This window comes from Scardinius erythrophthalmus, assembly GCF_964197995.2.
Source record: "Scardinius erythrophthalmus genome assembly, chromosome: 2".
Classification (NCBI taxonomy): Eukaryota; Metazoa; Chordata; class Actinopteri; order Cypriniformes; family Leuciscidae; genus Scardinius; species Scardinius erythrophthalmus.
This window is the reverse complement of record NC_138222.1, coordinates 32346304-32364497: the sequence shown is the minus strand read 5'-3', so window position 1 is coordinate 32364497 and position 18194 is coordinate 32346304. Positions and strand designations below refer to the sequence as shown.

General features: G+C 36.8%; 1 protein-coding gene across 1 annotated transcript; it reads right to left on the bottom strand.

The window, feature by feature from the left end:
* Window positions 1–5683: 5683 nt before the first annotated feature.
* nae1 (nedd8 activating enzyme E1 subunit 1) lies at window positions 5684–17759 on the bottom strand. Its single transcript, XM_081393894.1, has 20 exons — window positions 17572–17759; window positions 17098–17201; window positions 16941–17001; window positions 16747–16777; window positions 16587–16658; window positions 13998–14077; window positions 13702–13811; window positions 13395–13504; window positions 13222–13284; window positions 13063–13126; window positions 12872–12963; window positions 12724–12783; window positions 10639–10772; window positions 10333–10408; window positions 10194–10233; window positions 8449–8535; window positions 8177–8269; window positions 7291–7405; window positions 6854–6903; window positions 5684–5951 (listed from the first exon to the last, which is right to left on the bottom strand). The coding sequence occupies exons 1-20, from the start codon at window positions 17625–17627 to the stop codon at window positions 5842–5844; spliced, it is 1608 nt and encodes a 535-aa protein (XP_081250020.1). The 5' UTR covers window positions 17628–17759; the 3' UTR covers window positions 5684–5841.
* Window positions 17760–18194: the final 435 nt, after the last annotated feature.

The window sequence follows — 18194 nt, the reverse complement described above, 5'->3', positions numbered from 1 at the left end:
GCTGCGCTAATCACTCCGCCCAAGTAGCTGTGCTCCTACGCCTAGTGAGAATATAGTTCCCAGTATTTATACGATTAAAAATGGTCTCTGTCTCATATAGCCTTGTTATTTGTACACGCTGTGACTATACAGATCACAACATGTAAATAGGAAAATGTTTGCATTATTTTGTCACTTATTGGGATTAGTATGCTACCTTATCCATTTACATCCAGTCTTTGTGCTAAGCTAGGCTAGCGGTGGGTGCGTCAAATAACACTTACAGAACGCCCAGAAATGAAAAAGGTATGTATGGACTTATCTAACTCTGGGGGATACTGTGAATAAGCTAAAGTCCCAAAAAGTCGGAGTGTTCCTTTAAAAAGCCAAGTCTAACTCGTTCATTGTAGCGGCCAAAGCTGTTTCAAACAACTGGTGTTCATCCATAGCCATCTTGCAATGTTTACTAATGACTTCGACATCACAGCGCTGTCGTCATCTGTTTAGCTCAATATTAACCAACTGCAGAACCGCAGAACCATATGTCATAGCAGTGTGAGGACGACAGCGCCAGCCTAACAGTCTGATGCCGGAAGTAGGCGGGGTAAAAGCATCTAAGGGGTGGCGATGGGTAGGTTTAGGGGTGGGTTTAGGGGTCAGGGGGTGGAGATGGGTAGGTTTAGGGGTCAGGGGGTGGAGATGGGTAGGTTTAGGTATGGTATATGTAAGGTGGATATATATGGTATGCAGTTCCGGCATCAGACTGTTAGGCTGGCGCTGTCGTCTTCACACTGCTATGACGTCGCGTTTAGCTCGCCTCTGGCCCGCCTATATCAGATAACCCGATGTGATTGGTGCAGCTCAGATGGAGGGGCATATTTAATGAGCATCATTACTCGATGCCAGAGTAAACTCCCTGAGTAAATTCACCTTGTGCTCTCGCGAGAACTCTGGATTTCCAGGGTAGCTGTATACATTTGTCAGTCTGTAATTCGCTTCAGGACTCGAGAAGTTCGAGTATTCAGATGAGTTTCTGCATATACACATAAATGTAAAAGTGCATATGCATTTATATGCAGTCTGAAGTGTCTTTCTCTGTCCATCTAGATGGCTGTTTTCTTCGTTCATTCTGTACCAGCCATTGACATCAGTAATGACAGGTACAGTAAGTGATGCTCTACACTCTGCTGTTAGATGTTTCCCTCACTGATGATTTCTACACACATTGACAAGTTTCTTTCTACACTCAAGATACCCTTTCTAATCTCTTTAACAACCTATTAATTGGACAGTCTATTCATAAGTGGTAGATCACAACCTTGAAAATTGATTACAGGTCGATATTATGTGACCACTCTTTAAACTGGCCTGAAGGAAATCAACCTTACAGACATTAAAGGGATAGTCCAGTCAAATATAAACATTTTCAAAATATCTTCTTTTGTGGTGGGTTTACGATCCCCTTATATCTACGATCCCCATTGTGTATATGTATATATATATATATATATTTTTTTTTTAACATAACATGAACTTGACTAATATATAATAATAATAATAATAATAATCAATAATAAACTTTTTTTTTTTTTTGACAGGCACAAAGGTGCATACAGATATTCAGATTTCAGGCAGCACTTTCATAATCTGCGATTAAACGTGATTAATTATTTTAATCAACTCACAGCTAGTTTTTATGTTTATAATGCACATTTTGATTATTGATGCACAAAGAAGCATGTTATAGAGTCTGTTTTGTTAAGCCTTGGTTTACAAAGTTCAAATTACTGTGATAGTGTTTGCCTGTAATAAATTGTAATTGTTGTATTTTAATCATTTTCACTGCTTGCCTGTATTTATGTGATCATATAAAAAAATACATACATTTATTTGATATTTATCACAGGTATGCAAGCATTTAATAAATTATAATATATAATTAGCAGTGTGATGTGACTGGCTGAACGCTTTTACAAAAATGCTGAGGAAAGATTGCAGCCTTGTTATACACCTTTGCTAATATTAAACCATTCTGCATTACCTTGTGCCGTCCGAACGGTTGCTTCCATCGATCCATCGATGACTTCCACACATTATCTGAGTTTTCTTCCATTCACGTAATTCTGCTGTTGTCATCGTCACAAGACTGTGGTCTTCTGCCAGGAGCATCATGCCAATCTGCTGCTGTCCATAATCAGGTGGTTTGTCTTCGTCTGGCTTCTCAGCTGAGACCTGTCCACTATGGGTGACCCTAGCAGTAGTTGTGAAGTACCAGTGGCGTAGCTCTCAGCATCGATGATGCACACAAGCCCTCACAGCACATCAAGCTGCAAACCTTGTGAGGGACCCTAAACTACCCTAACCTAACTGCTTAAAAGCTACCGCATATCAACCAACTACTGAAAACATCACAACCACGTACAGTAGCAATGGCTGAAGTCCAGCAACTGCATAAAACAGGTTAACAACAACGCAACGCAGAAACACTTGGCGAACGCATGTCAATGCACAAGAAACCACCCAAACCTTTCTGACAACCACCCAAACAAAAAGCTAAAAACCACTCAGAACAACCTAGGAACCGCATATCAACGTACTGACAACCACACAGCATTGTGCAATACACTTACTTTTCAAAAATAAAACTTACTCTATAACTATACAGTATTTACATACGTAGGCCCCGTTGTACAATACTCCAGCCTCCATGTGACACTGTGATGATTCAGTGTCTGGGCTTCTTTCTTCGGGGTTCCTCGGGCAGGGGCTCTTCACTGATGTCCACGTGGATTTGAGGAGCGAAGCTTCTTCTGCTGGGTGTGGAGAAGCTCTCAGTGACGAGGACACGTCCATCGGGCTGCTCCGTCTCCACCAGTGAAGGGCAGTTGAGTGTCTCCCACAGCTGCTGTTTGACCGTCAGGCCCAGCTCAAGACTGTTGGGACGGTGCCGAGATACAGCTGTAAGTGTGATCCAACCCGATCACAGCTGCCAGATGTGAAAGCTCACAGGAGTCTGGAGTGGAAGAGAATCCCCTCTGGTGTGTGGGAAGAGCCCTGGTTCTTCTTGGGCGACGCTGCTCCATGATCAATCAAGAATAACTTTCCAAATTGGCTTAACAAACTGTGAAGTTGTGAGAAGAGACTTCAAGGCTTCAGGGACAGTTGTGTTCATTTCAAAAATCACTGACATAGAATGATGAGGCTCATTTAAATGTAAACAAACCACGTGATATCAGCTGTAAGTCATTTAGAGCCCTATATGTTACATGCACTATATGCTTCTCTATTACTAGCAGATCTGTGTGTGTACTAGTGGTGTCTGTTAAGGCCAGCATATCTGTTAGCTATTAGGAACTGTGCTATATTAGTGTAAAACATGCAGTGTTGGGGGTTCTCCAGGACCAGGGTGAGAGAAACTGCATTAAAGGATAATGGGTTATTCAGCAGATGCTTTAAAACATGGTTCATAAATGAATCTCTGAGTTAAATGAATCTTTCACATGAACAAATCATTCTTGCTCACTCATATATTTAGTTCACTAAAGTCTCTTTCTTTTGAAGTGCACAACTGCTTTGGTGGTTTTCTCTGCGTCCACAGACTGACTATAGCACAAGCCGTTTGCATTGGAGTGTGGCCTTTGAAGGAGCGTTGCATTGGTTATGAATCTGCTAAACGAAAATGTGTTTGGAGTCTGAATTAATCTTGTTTGTGAAGGAATATACAAGCACATACATGTTGTTCGCTTTTTTTTGGGGGGGGGGGATCTTTTTCTTGTCCTTTTTCTAGCTTGGTAAATGTTCAGTATAGTTGACCAAATAAAGCAAAAAACAACAGATCTGTTTTATATTATTGCTTTTATATTCTTGATTTTGTAATTGTAGACGGTAAAGACTTAAAAAAAAATGTTTGTGAGCAACTTGAATAAACAACAGTTGTGAACCAGAAATATTGAGTGACATTGAAAGGTCCAAACTGTAGGTACTGTGAAGATTTACATAGTGATCTTCAATCATTAATGGTATTTCTATTCAATCATATAACGGTTTTCATTTTTATCCCATCAACAAAGGAAATCAGCAAATAATAAGTGTGATTGTTTGTGCTATGTTTTCTGTTATACATTTGTTAGCTTGCAACCCAATACATATTTACTGTCTCTACTAATCTTATTGGTAGTTATAGACTAATAATAATTCATAATAATGTATATGGCTGCAACAAAAGATAATCAATTAATCTGATTGTTTTTATATATAAATCCTGATAAAAAGGCTAATTTTATTTTCTATACTTTTATAGAAAAAAAACATATATATACTGTATAAATAAATATAAACTTGAAATGTGTATTAAGTGACAACTTGGATATTTTAGTAATCTCAACTAATTAAATCCAGGAAAGTTATTATAACGTATAATTTTAAGCTGTGATAGCTAATTACAGCAATACATTTTTATAGATTTATATAACTACTGAAATGACTAAAACAAACTAAAAATGAAAACTGACAATCTAAAAATAAAAGCTAATTTAAGATATGAATACATACTGTAATGTAAATAACACTGCCAAGTATGATCCCAACTGAATATTTTGCCAAAAAAAATAGCCCAAACCGTGCACATGAGGGGAACAATATGGATATTGGATATATGTGTTTCCAAACAAGAGATCCATGAGATCCATTTCAATCTGCTAGTTGTAGTCATGCTTTCAATGTCACTTTTGGTCTAGAAGGGGTAAATCACCTTGGGGTAATTTCCATTGGGTTAGAAAATAAAGTTGAATCTAATCTAATCTTAAAGCTGCAGGCTGAGCCCAGCAATCCTTCATAAACACGGCCCAGTTACACCATCCTCCTCACGGGTCACAGGGAAAGTTTCGTAACACAGTCATCTATATATTAGTCAGGAGAGAGGAGACATTTCCGCTTCTGTGAAAACAATTAAGTGGAAACTGAACAACGTGGCTTGGTTTCTTATTAACATTGTCCTCCTCAACAAATCAATTTAAGGAGAGCCTGCAGTTATGAATTATTCACTCTACATTGGAATGTGCAAAAAAAAAGAAAAAAAGAAAAACATGGGTCAGAATGTGCTCCAAAAAAAGAGGGAGGGTGCCCTCCACTGGATTTAGACTTTAAAACACACTGATGGGAGTGTCCTGACTTTTCTATAACTTTTCCGAAACATTTTCCTGGGTAAACCAGATCATTCAGAAAGTTTTAGATTCTTGGAGGCTTGGGAATGAGTAAAAATATACATTTACATGCCACTGATTGTGTCCTTTCCTGCGTCTAGACTCCCTGTGAGGAAAACCTAGCTATTCTCTGTAAACCACAGACAGCAGTCTGCTTTTAGACCGGCCATAGAAACACAGCACTCCACCCTACAACAGGAAATAACTCTGTAATCTACTCAAACAAACAGCAGCAGCGCACCACACTAGAGCTTAGCACTGCTGGGACATATTTAGAAAAATTACATGACATATATAAACAGTAGTTCTACAATTACCTTGAGAAAATGCAGCATTTATATCTAACAATGAAGGCTGCGTGCACAGGGAGATTACAGAAAGAGAGACATTGTAATTATAAAACGGTCTAACAGCTGGTTAGGACATTTCTGAAACAAATGTATGTACATGTATGACAGTGAAGAGAGACATTCAGTCTGTTGTGAAAAGAGCACACATACAAAAGCTTTGGAGATACACGGTTTATTCAGTGTGCAGCATCAGTTCTGGTCGTGTCAATAAGCGACACCATCGATCAAAAGCAAGTATAAACAAACTTGAGTGCCAATTTGAGGCCAAGACTTTGACAGAGGAATGAACAAACAGATATGGGATGATTGATCTACAGCTGAAAAGTAGCAGAGGTCTGTGACATGGCGTTATAGAGGAACGTGTTGTTGAAAGGTACAAACTGGTGCGTGATGATTTTGATGGCTTCTTGAGCCGCTGATCCTGCAACAAAAGACAGACAAAGGGCACCTTGACGAATGGCATTACCACGTTGTTCATATCTGGATGGTTTATAGATATGCAATAAGACTCCTACGTAATTGGATTGACACTGTTTGGCAGTGGAAACGTCACTTACATAATACATTTAAGGTTGGGTTAACCAAGCGTTTTCAGTAATTGACCAAATTTTATGTTCACTATTTAAGAAAGATTCTGTCAGTAAAGGATGCTAAATAGGAATTAGAAGTAAAAATAACTAAATAAAATTAAGAGCTTCCATGCAAATGGACAAAGACAGACATGAGCCTGGATTTGGGGAAAGCAACTAGAGATTCAAATGAATAATTCATAGGTTATTGTTCAATAAAATCGGTTGACCAGACCATACGACTACAGTGTCTTTTTCCTCACTGTGACGGCAGAAAAGAAAAAGCAGATATGGTTTGGTAAGAATTTCATGAATCACATCAATGTCAGATGGAAATAAATAGAGTCTGACAGAAAATGTACAATCCACTCTGTGAGTGACAGATAATGATTATCTGTAGAGCATCACTCATTCAACTACTTAAGCAGTTGAATACGGATAACGAAAACACATTAGCATTTACATCTTCATTGAATGTGGTCAGAATTTGGCCCTGACCACCTGCAAATGTGGTTCCGCTGATCCGATCACAAAATGAACTCAAAAAAGATCAATGCATCTTGGATGCATTTACACCTGGCTTTTGCTAAGTTCTTTAAGTGCTATCTGACAGTTATAATGCCAGCAGTACAGAATAATATGATCTGCCTTAGTTTAAACAATAAAATCCATATAGTAGAGGATGTCACAGTATGCATTATGAGTGTATGATGGAGTGTTTTGCAGGCTTCTGAATAAATACATAAACACTCACCTCCCAGGAAAGCTGCGACAGTGTGTGGCTCAGCAGCTCCATAACGGCAGCTGAAAGATATGAAAATAACATTTACACTGTTACCATTTGATTATAAACAGAGTGACCAGGAGAACTTGGTGCTTTTTATTATCAATATTACAAAACAAATTTTAGGTTACACTTTATTTTAAGGTGTCATTGTTACAGTGTAATTATATATTTAAGTACTGAGCAATATTAAGCAACTACATGTACTTACTATAGGGTTAGGGTAGGATTAGGATTTGGTTGATGTTTAGTTGCATGTAATTATGCATAATTAACTGTTATCACTATGGTAAGTACATGTAACATATGTAACAAGGACACTGTAAAATAAAGTGTTACCAGAATTATAATATAAATATTTAGTTTGCACTGCTTCAATCCAAAGAGTTCTGAGAGCATAAACTTACAACTCATGGACGTAGTCATCTTTCACATTGACGTTCAGACCGTACTCCTGTAGAAGACTGTTTACACACAGCTTGAGTTTGTTAATGTCTTCCTCCACCTGGTAATTGTAGACACCTGAGAAAAATATTACACTCTATAATATCAGTGACAGAGTTCACATATACATATACATATATATATATACAGTATATATAATGAAATATAAATGTATACACACACACACACACACACACACACACACACACACACACACACACACACACACACACACACACACACACACACACACACAATGAAATTTAAATGTATACACACACACAGACACACACACACACACACACACACACACACACACACACACACACACACACACACACACACACACTGTCATTCAAAAGTATGGGGTCGATTTTAATGTTTTTGAAAGAAGTCTCGTATGCTCACCAAGGCTGGATTTATTTGATATTTTTTTAAAAAAAAAGAAAAAAAATTCTAAAATATGATTACAATTTAAAACAACCGTTTTCTAGTTTAATATATTTTTAAATATAATTTATTCCTGTGATGACAAAGCTTGATCTTCAGCATTATTACTCCAGTTTTCAGTGCTCACGATACTACATTATTATTATCAATGTTCAAATGAGTTTCATATTTTTGTGGAAACTGTAATATTTTTTCAGGATTGTTTGATAAATTCAAAACAACAACATTTATTTGAACTAGAAATCTTTTCTAAATCCAGGTAGATTTTATCATACAAAAATGCTTGAGGACTTAAACAATGAGGGATTTAAAAGCTTAAGGGATATTTTAAACACTATGCTGTGGTTAAGATGTTCTTAATGACCAATTATTTTTGCCCGTTTTGATAACTCCTCTGACCTGGGTAACGTGAGTGTTGCTGATAGAAGCGATCGACTGAGCGGAGCATGAGGTACAGAACCATCTCACTGTCCAGGCTGTCCATACAGGATGCTATGGAGACAGAAACAACTGCTTAAATACACACAGCAACACCCAAGCATGGATGTACACAACAATGAACCATCGTATTCCATGTTAGTAAATCCATCTAAACAATCCTGTACAGTGACCATAACATTTACAAACTGAGATAAACCATAGTCAGGAAGAGAACCGTAGAGAAAACGTACTGATTTCATCTTTATTGAAAGTGTCCACACTGTACTCTTCTGCCAGAGATCTGCAGCGCACCACTCGGAGGAAAGCTGCGTTCTTACCTGTGGGACACAAAACACCACGCATCATAGGCATAACCTAAGGAAGTTCATAATATGTGAAGAAAGCTACCTGTTAGCATTCCCAAAAATGGGAAACAGTAACTGCTGGAACCATGAACATCATCATACATGCAAACATACTAATGGAATAGGAAACATGATGCTGTAGATCATGGGATTTTTTATTTCTTTATTTCTGAAGCACATTTAAACGGATAGTTCACCCAAAAGTGAAAATTCTGTCATTAATTAATGCCACTAATGTCGTTCCAAACCCGTAAGCCTTTCGTTTGTCCTCGAAACACAAATGAAGATACTTTGAATGAAAACGCTTTGACGCTTCAAAAGGTTCATAAAGAGATTGCAAAACGAATCCATATGAATTGAGCAGTCCAACATTTTCTGAAGAGACACGATCACCTCATATGAACAGATTGAATTTAGGCTAGTATTGTCAAAAGTACAGACTTGGTTACAACATGTTTTTGAAATGTTGATCATTGTAGCCATTCACAGACATATCGAATGAGCGCATGAACACAATGACCAATCAGAGGTGTTTACGATTCCGCTCAACAGTGCTCAAAGCGTCACAACTACTTTTGACAACACTATTGCATTACAAACAAAGTAAAAGAGGTTTCATATAAAATTTTCCATCGAATTTACCCAGTTAAGTCACTTGTGGTACAGCGTTTTAAAGTAAACATTGAAGATATTTGTGCTTTTTGTAAAATTACCCCTGAGACTATTAAGCATTTATTTTGGGAGTGTCCCAAGACCCAAATGTTTTGGAAGGAACTTAGTAATTACTTGCAAAGTAAAGTTAGGATTCTTTTTAATTTTGAAGAAATTGATGTTATGTTAAGATGTTTTCAATTTGAGGGTGATAAAAATCTTTTGTTTATATTTGATTTAATTGTTATAATTTCCCGTTACTATATTCATAAGGTCAAATGGAATGGAAAGATACCAAATTTTGAACATTTTAAAATTGATGTTAAGATATATTTAGAAACTATATCCAAAAGTAAAAACCTGAAAGCTATGAAAACTACACAGCTGTTTGACAAGTACAAGCTTTTTTTGTAAAAAGCCTTTCTATTTTTTTTTTTTTTATTCTCTACCCCTGACATGTATGGTTATGTGTACTCTTGTATGTAATATGTTTTGTTATTATTGTATTTCAATAAAAAAAAAAAACTTTTGACAACACTTATTTAGAATTTTATTCACATATAAACATTGATCAGCGAACATAAACTTAACGGAACATGCTTGATGTGCAAGAACAAACCTCATTGGATGAAGCTCAGATATGATGCATTACAACAGAATGAACCTCATTGGTTCTCGCACGTCAAGAGAACATGCTTGAGGTTCTGTTGATCATAACTGATGTGTGAGTTGATGAATGTTTATATGTGAATAAAAGCCTAAATTAAATCTGTTCAGCGTAAAAAGCAGTTGTGTCTCTTCAGAAAATGTGGACTATACCGTTCGATTTAAGGCATACTTCAGTTTTATCACTGTTGAGCTGGAGAATGTCATTGGGCATCCACCCTTTAATGTTGGAATACCAGTTTTATGACAAAGCCCCAAAACTGAAAATGTTCTCATCTGAGAGCAAATTATGGAAGTGTGCATTCTGTACTTACAGAAGAGTTTGATTTCCTGTTCAGAGATGCTCTCTGGAGTCTTTGGAATAAACATATAGTTCAGATCATTAGAGTTAATGTGCAAATAAAAGAGATAAACTGCAGTTTTTACACAAGAGTATGTTGATTATGTGAATACCTTGCCGACTGATTGTAGAAGCGTTTCAACATGTTTGGACACAACTGCTGTGTCCTTCATGGCTTTGTCTCTGTAGCTGAAATTGAAAGCGTCAAACAAATGCCATTTTATCAAAAACACAGTCAGTAGGAAATTTTTTCTGAAGCCAAGAGATCATTTTCACATGATTCTACTCTGATATAGCAATCACCTGACCAGTATCAACTGTTTCTCAATTTACAATCCCAGGAAATTTCACTCAAATTTCAACACATCACTACTAATGAAGTTTCCTGACTCACTGTGATTTGAAAGCTGAATACCTACACGTTTTGTAACTTGATGAATTTGTCTGAATCAGCGATCATGTCTGGGATGGTTCCTCGCACAGGGAGGTTTCCGTTCCCCTCGTTCCGAACAAAGTCCTGCACTCCATGTGCCATCACCCAGAAGGATGCGCTCTATATCATAAGACAAATTAAAGTTGCTTGTGATGCATAAACTGATATTATATATATATATATATATATATATATATATATATATATATATATATATATATATATATATATATATATTTATATATATATATAAAAAAAAAAAAAAAAAACACATAAAACAGATTGATGTTTTCTCACAAGGGGAGATACATGTATTTACACTTTAAATAAGGAGATCTGCTACAGTTTTTGGTAGCATGTGACTACGTATTTTCAGAAAGGGGCACAAAGTGCTGTCAAAACAATTAATTGCATCTAACATAAAAGTTTGTGTTTATATAATATATGTGTACTGTGCACATATATGAATGTATATATGTAGTATATTATATAAAACACATGTTCTTTATGTTAGAATTGTGATTAATCGATTTGACAGCACTAGAAAAAAAGTAATGAAACAAATTCTCTACATGGCAGATAACATTTTTAAATCAAAGAAAATGTATCCACATCACAAAAATTCATAATTATCTTATTTTTCTATGTTGTATGTTATATGTCTACACTCACCTAAAGGATTATTAGAAACACCATACTAATACTGTGTTTGACCCCCTTTCGCCTTCAGAACTGCCTTAATTCTACGTGGCATTGATTCAACAAGGTGCTGAAAGCATTCTTTAGAAATGTTGGCCCATATTGATAGGATAGCATCTTGCAGTTGATGGAGATTTGTGGGATGGACATCCAGGGCACGAAGCTCCCATTCCACCACATCCCAAAGATGCTCTATTGGGTTGAGATCTGGTGACTGTGGGCCTCTTTTTTTGTATTTTAAATTGTAGCCTCTTTTTCCTATTTGTAGTGGAGATGAGTGGTACCCGGTGGGGTCTTCTGCTGTTGTAGCCCATCCGCCTCAAGGTTGTGCGTGTTGTGGCTTCACAAATGCTTTGCTGCATACCTCGGTTGTAACGAGTGGTTATTTCAGTCACAGTTGCTCTTCTATCAGCTTGAATCAGTCGGCCCATTCTCCTCTGACCTCTAGCATCAACAAGGCATTTTCGCCCACAGGACTGCCGCATACTGGATGTTTTTCCCTTTTCACACCATTCTTTGTAAACCCTAGAAATGGTTGTGCGTGAAAATCCCAGTAACTGAGCAGATTGTGAAATACTCAGACCGGCCCGTCTGGCACCAACAACCATGCCACGGTCAAAATTGCTTAAATCACCTTTCTTTCCCATTCTGACATTCAGTTTGGAGTTCAGGAGATTGTCTTGACCAGGACCACACCCCTAAATGCATTGAAGCAACTGCCATGTGATTGGTTGATTAGATAATTGCATTAATGAGAAATTGAACAGGTGTTCCTAATAATCCTTTAGGTGAGTGTATATTGTGAATGCACGAGACGTCTGAATTCATTAGCTACTATTGGTAAATAAGCAGAAGAATAAAAAAAGTGCAGTAAACGGCAAAACTGCGTGGTGTTCCGACCATATAGTATATGCATACAGAATTTTAATATCTGATTTGAGCTTTAATTGCATTAAAACATTTGAACATTTGCCGCTAGACTGTATGTAACTGCCTGACCTGACTTGATGTATTCTAATCAAAACTATGAGAGCAAGGTGAGAATTACCAACAGCTTTGCACTAAAACATTATTCTTTAAAAACAATTTCTGTAAAATGGGCAGTTATAAATAACTATGTCCGGAATATTTATTTTATAAGGGTAACATTAGAAATCAAACTACGTATTGCTTTCAAACATATTGATGGTCATTTGTTTAGTTTAGATATATTCATGCATTCATTATTCATTAATTTTACCACAGCAAATAAGTGGAAGGTAACAGCAGCTTCATTTGAAATTTTCGATTACCACTAGGAGCCAAATGCAGCAGCCGTATGCGAATGTTGGAAAAAGGCAGTTTAGGAGTAGTTTTGCATATCCCTACTAACCTGTGAGGTAATGTTTTCACACTGTTCAGCATTAAAAATGTCCTCCGTAGCACTGGAGACCTACATCACAGTTGGACAAAGCTCAATTCAAATCAAATGTAAGGAACACAAACTCTAACTACAGCCCTTCAAATGTGAGGAGCTCCACCTTGGTGGGGTTCAGAGCCGTGTTCACATTCTTGATCGCCTCCTCAAAGTTCTCTTCATCTTCAGGTGTCCCGTTCTCATTCTTTAGAATTCCTGAGAAAAGGAAAGGAAAACCCTCAACAAACAAGACCCGAGCTGAAAGGAAAATGAAATGGCAACATGGCAAATCTCTGATATGACACATTATATTACCTTCTCTAATGAGTTGTCTAAAAGCTTCCTTCTCCTTATAATTCTTCGGTAATTGAGAGTTGTGCTGGATCCAAAACATAAAATAAATAAAATAAATCGAAATGTCTGACATTTAAGGTCTCATGGTCAGAAAGCTTTTAAGAGTATGTCAAAAATTACCTCACTATACCACTTTTCCAAGTATTTGGCAACCACAATGATCCATGGTGTATGACTGTGATCCTAAAACAAAATAAAGATTAAACTGCTATCAATTTTAAGTACATGCACACCTTAAAAAGTCAGTCACATAAAACAAAAAGACAACGTTCTGTCATCATCTTCAATCTGACCTTCTTCTCCATGCTGTCCAGGTCATAGGACTCTACGTGGTTTTTGAGCTCTGAGAACGGCTGGTCTAGTCTCAGGTCCTCTAAGGCATTATCTGGATGAGACTCCACCACTACAGTGAGAGAAAGTCTTTATGTATAATAAGACTGGTTTAGGCCGCTGTCCATCAAACATTATTCATAGTCTTTCATAGGAAAGAATTGTACATAAACTCACTAGTCCATCTAGCAAGTTGTCGGACCACAAGTCAAACATCCTATTGCATTGCCAATAAAAACACATTTTGCTTCAAGAAACTATGATTATTACCTGTGTGCTCCTTCACAATCAGCCTCATGTAACCAATGAGTCCATATGTTCTACATACAAGGAACGGCACACCAGCCTCCCATAACACAGTGGCCAGCCTCAAGCATGTGCTGACAATAAATAAATAAAAAATAACATGTTAATATAAGCTGATTTGAAAAAAAAAAAACAGCATAATACAACCCATCAAATTTTAGCATGATGTATTTTTTTTTTTTTACATATCTGTTTGTTAATGCATTTAAAAAAATAATAATAAAAGGCACAATATATTCAGATTTGTGTTTCAGTAATACCTTTCTGGAAGCTGGACGCCAATTACCAGACTAAATCTGTGAAAAAACTCAGGGTCGTTGTCCAAAAGCTTATCGGGACACTGAAGATAATAACAAAAAATAGATATACTTAGATGAAAACTCGAAAAGACACATTACCTCTCACTTGACTGAAGTTATGCCACTCACAATATTAAATTCCTTTTAAAATAAAGGCTTATAATTAAATGCTCGCTATTAGTTTCATAAAAAAAGAAGAAAATGCACCAACTTACATTACTGTTCAAACCATTCAGGGTCCATAAAAAAACATATTTTTTTAAATGTTTTGAAAGAACTCCCTTATGCTCACCAAGTATTTTTTTTTTACCAAAAATACAGTAATGCAATCATATTGTCAAATAACTGTTTTCGATTTTAATATATTTTAAAATATATCTTATTCTTGTGATCCAGTCTTTAGTGTCACATGATCCTTCAGAATTCATTCTAATATGCTGATTTGGTTCTCAAGAAACATTTCTTATTAATAACAATATGATGATTAATATTTTTGTAAAACAAATTCAGGTTTCTTTGATTGGTAGAAAGTTCAGAAGAACAGCGTTTATTAAAATTTTTGTAACATTATAAATGTTTTTTACTGTCACTTTTTATCATTTAAATGCATCCTTGCTGAATGAAGAGTTAATTTCAGAATAAAAGTATAATTGATCGATTGACCCCAAACTTTTGAAAGGCAGTTAATGATTTTTTTTAAACTAACATTATAATGTTAAGCTATAATATCGGCAAAGGGTGGAAACTTTGAACAATAAGATTGTTTTGATTTGTTTCAGTCACTACATAATTCCTATACTTTCAATTTCATAGTTTTGAGCAAGTGTGTCCAAACTTTTGACTGGTTGTGTATAGCAGACCCTAGGCCTTTAAATAACACATCATAATGCTGATAGTTGACTGACTGACTGACTGACTGATTGATTGACTGTTTATAGTTTAATGCCATGCCAGCTACAATGGCTATATTCTTGATGAGAAAAAAAGTGAGATCACGAAGAAGCCTCTCCATGTTTGAGATAGCAGTATTGGTATATTTAAAAGCGTACATTTTGATGTTGAAATCGGCTTGTTTTTCAGAGATTCTAGCACGCAGTAGGGGCGTGTCATTGTCGGTGTGTATTTCCATACTGAATAAGCCGGCGTGGCTACTTATTATGCAGCGCTCTGGTCGGCTCTATCTGATTTCAAAATTCAATGAAGATGGACGCCAATAACATTACGATGTCCAGCAATCGATTTAAATAGTAGGTTACATGGGGTTTAATTTGTCGTTTAATAAGATGTAGCCTAATACATGTTGTCAGTGCCAATACATCGATCCGCCTATGTATTAAACGTACATATGAATGGTACAGTGGTAGAGCTTTCGCCAACTGTATCAGAGGTTATGAGTTCGAATCCGCCCCTGAGCAGGTTTTTTTTTTCTCGCATAGTTTTATTTCTCTCATCAAAACGATTATGTTCATCAGTGGTTGTATATCAAGCAGGGACACGCAAACGCCTGAATTATTTTGCGATTTCAACAGAATGAATAGAGAGTATCCGCAACGCAACGGATTGAAGCGCGCGTCGAGTGAAGACAGAGAAAACACTGTATCTGCGCCACTGATCGCAGCGGCAACGAGCACTTTGATCACTTGATAAAAAAAAAAAAAACACATTTCAGCGCTAGTATCTTATTTAAAAAAAAAAAAACGAACGAAATGAATGCTCTGCCAGTTAACTGGAGATGTTTTATTTATTTATAGAATTGGTACATTCGTGTCGCGAGATGTTTTAAAAAGTGGTGGGAACATGTCCCATCCGTCCCATCCGCAAATTATGCCTATGCCTATTTCCATAGTTTATTGCTTATTATTTATAATTAGTCTGTGAAACCTTTCATTGACAATGGCAATAAAATCTATTCTGATTCTGATTCATAGCCTACTCATACTGTGTGTGTGTATGTATATATTTCTCACATAGCACATCCTGTTTTTGATTTTGTCTAGAACAAAACATTGTCTAGAATTTATCTTATTTTTTATTCAGTGTACACTAGAGTTGCCTATACAGTTTTATCGGTAGATGCTAAGAGACATTTATTTATATATTACCTGTTTGCAAACTTTTTTTTTTCATTGATGGCACATTTTCCTGACCTTTCTGCTTTTTCGTGCTTTACAGCTGTACAGGGGGGAGCTTTACAGGGGGTATGGCTTATCTAAATGATATGTAAATGAGCCTCTATTGTCACTCCCAGCAGGACAGAGAGGTGAGAACTGAACAATCTTCAGTGGCTGTTTTCTCCACTTTGAGCTTGTAAGTGCCTACCTTCAAATGGCCACAACTTCTCCAAATATTATCAGATTTCCATGTGTTACACATCGTTGGAAAGCTTGGAGACTACACTTTCAGAATATGTGAATAACTCAAAATGCCCCAGAACCGACTTGTGTCCCTACTTTCCGTGACTGGTCACATATTGGCTATGTTTATGCAACTGGGCCCTGGTCTTAATACTGATAGTAAAACCACAATACATTTTATGACATTAACACTGACCTCTTCCACAAAGTTTCCAGACACATCGCTGTTGAGCTCCTGCAGCAGTTCAGTAGCAGCCTGAGCCCTGTTCTGCAAAATACGCACAACATCATTCAGAATATGTCACACTAGGTTTGTAAAGTATTTTTAATTGAAACACCCACACAGATCTGCGTACCTTCCCAATACTGCTGTTTCTGAGAAAAAAGCTGCAGAAAAAGATCAAAGCATGATCATGTCTTCTTCAGAAGCATTTTCTACACTGTGCAATCTGGTATATTTATCCATACATCACACTGCATTTCTTAAATTTAAAATCTACTTGAGATTATTAAGAAACCAAGAGAATGATTATGAGGCCAATAAATGTACTTGTTTCCAACATCTTCCCCTGAGACTTTGTGTCCATCGACTATGGTAAATGCTCCGATTCCTAAGAAGGAGAACAGAAAATATCCTGTTAACTTGACACAACAAACCATACAGTGTCACGATTTGAGGTGTACTGTACAGTGAGTGAGAGACATACCTGGCAGGACAAGGTTCTTGAGGATTTCAGTGCCGGATGCAGTGGCGTTGATGAGACACACATGGGCATTTTCAAGTGCTTCCTGTCCATGATCCCCCCACAACCTGATACAAACATATAATAACCAACACTCAATAACCGGTGTTTAAGAATAGCTATAATAACATCATCTGATAAATACATACAGACAGACAACAGTCAAGCTGATGAATACATCAATGGTTTCTGCTTAGCTATGTTATTACCAGGCTATGGAGTTAGACTGATCATGCTGCAGAGTATTGAATTAAAGTATGATGAATCTGATGAAACTCTGACATGATTAAAGCTCTTGCCATGACCAATGGGCCTCTACAGTATGTATGTCAACGTTCATGCAATACGAAAGGCTAAAACTAATGATGAAATGGAATCACTGTGCATGTATACTGCATTATTCTGTGGTTTAATAAACAGACTGATATATATACATACCTGAGCTGTCGATCATACTTCTGCTCTTTGCTCGTTTTGAGGTCTGTCATGGTCATCTGTTTCTGTCCGTGGCCGCTTGATCCTACCGGCACGCCGCTGTTTCACTATTTTCAGATCGACAGTCGCAGATTCGATGCAGACAGACATGTTCTTCTTCCGTTTGACCGGGAGGTGGAGCCATTGCGCTGCTTGAAATGTGAACGATATCGCAGCTCTTTTGATTGTCATTTCTTTTCTTTTCTTTACAAGAATTAGATTTGTGCATAACTACGCGAAAAGGATGAATCACTTGACTGATTGACAAAGAGTGGCTTTACATGAATTCACTAATGCTGACATTCGGGTCAATCACACCACGTCCTTTTTCAAAACAGCCTACATCACAGCCTACATCACAATGACTCCTGCTCCTCTTGAATCTCTAGCTGTCAGCATCATCAGTCAAAGAGCTTTTCGACCTGTGTGATTGTCTTCAAGAGAGCAAATTTGTGTTTTGTTTATTTTATTAATCTTCTTAAATGTGTTTTCTAACCATTTGTAATCATTATATCATTAAAGTATTTTTCCATTTGATTTATACCATTTATCATTCCATTTTTTAAAATGTTTTTATATCCTATTTA

Coding starts and splice junctions, on each gene's coding strand:
- nae1 (XM_081393894.1), bottom strand. CDS start 17,627: ATGACCATGACAGACCTCAAAACGAGCAAAGAGCAGAAGTATGATCGA. Junction 13,812..13,997: donor GGCGTCCAGCTTCCAGAAAG/GTATTACTGAAA, acceptor ATTTATTGTCAG/CACATGCTTGAGGCTGGCCA. Junction 10,773..12,723: donor GTGAAAACATTACCTCACAG/GTTAGTAGGGAT, acceptor CTTATGATATAG/AGCGCATCCTTCTGGGTGAT.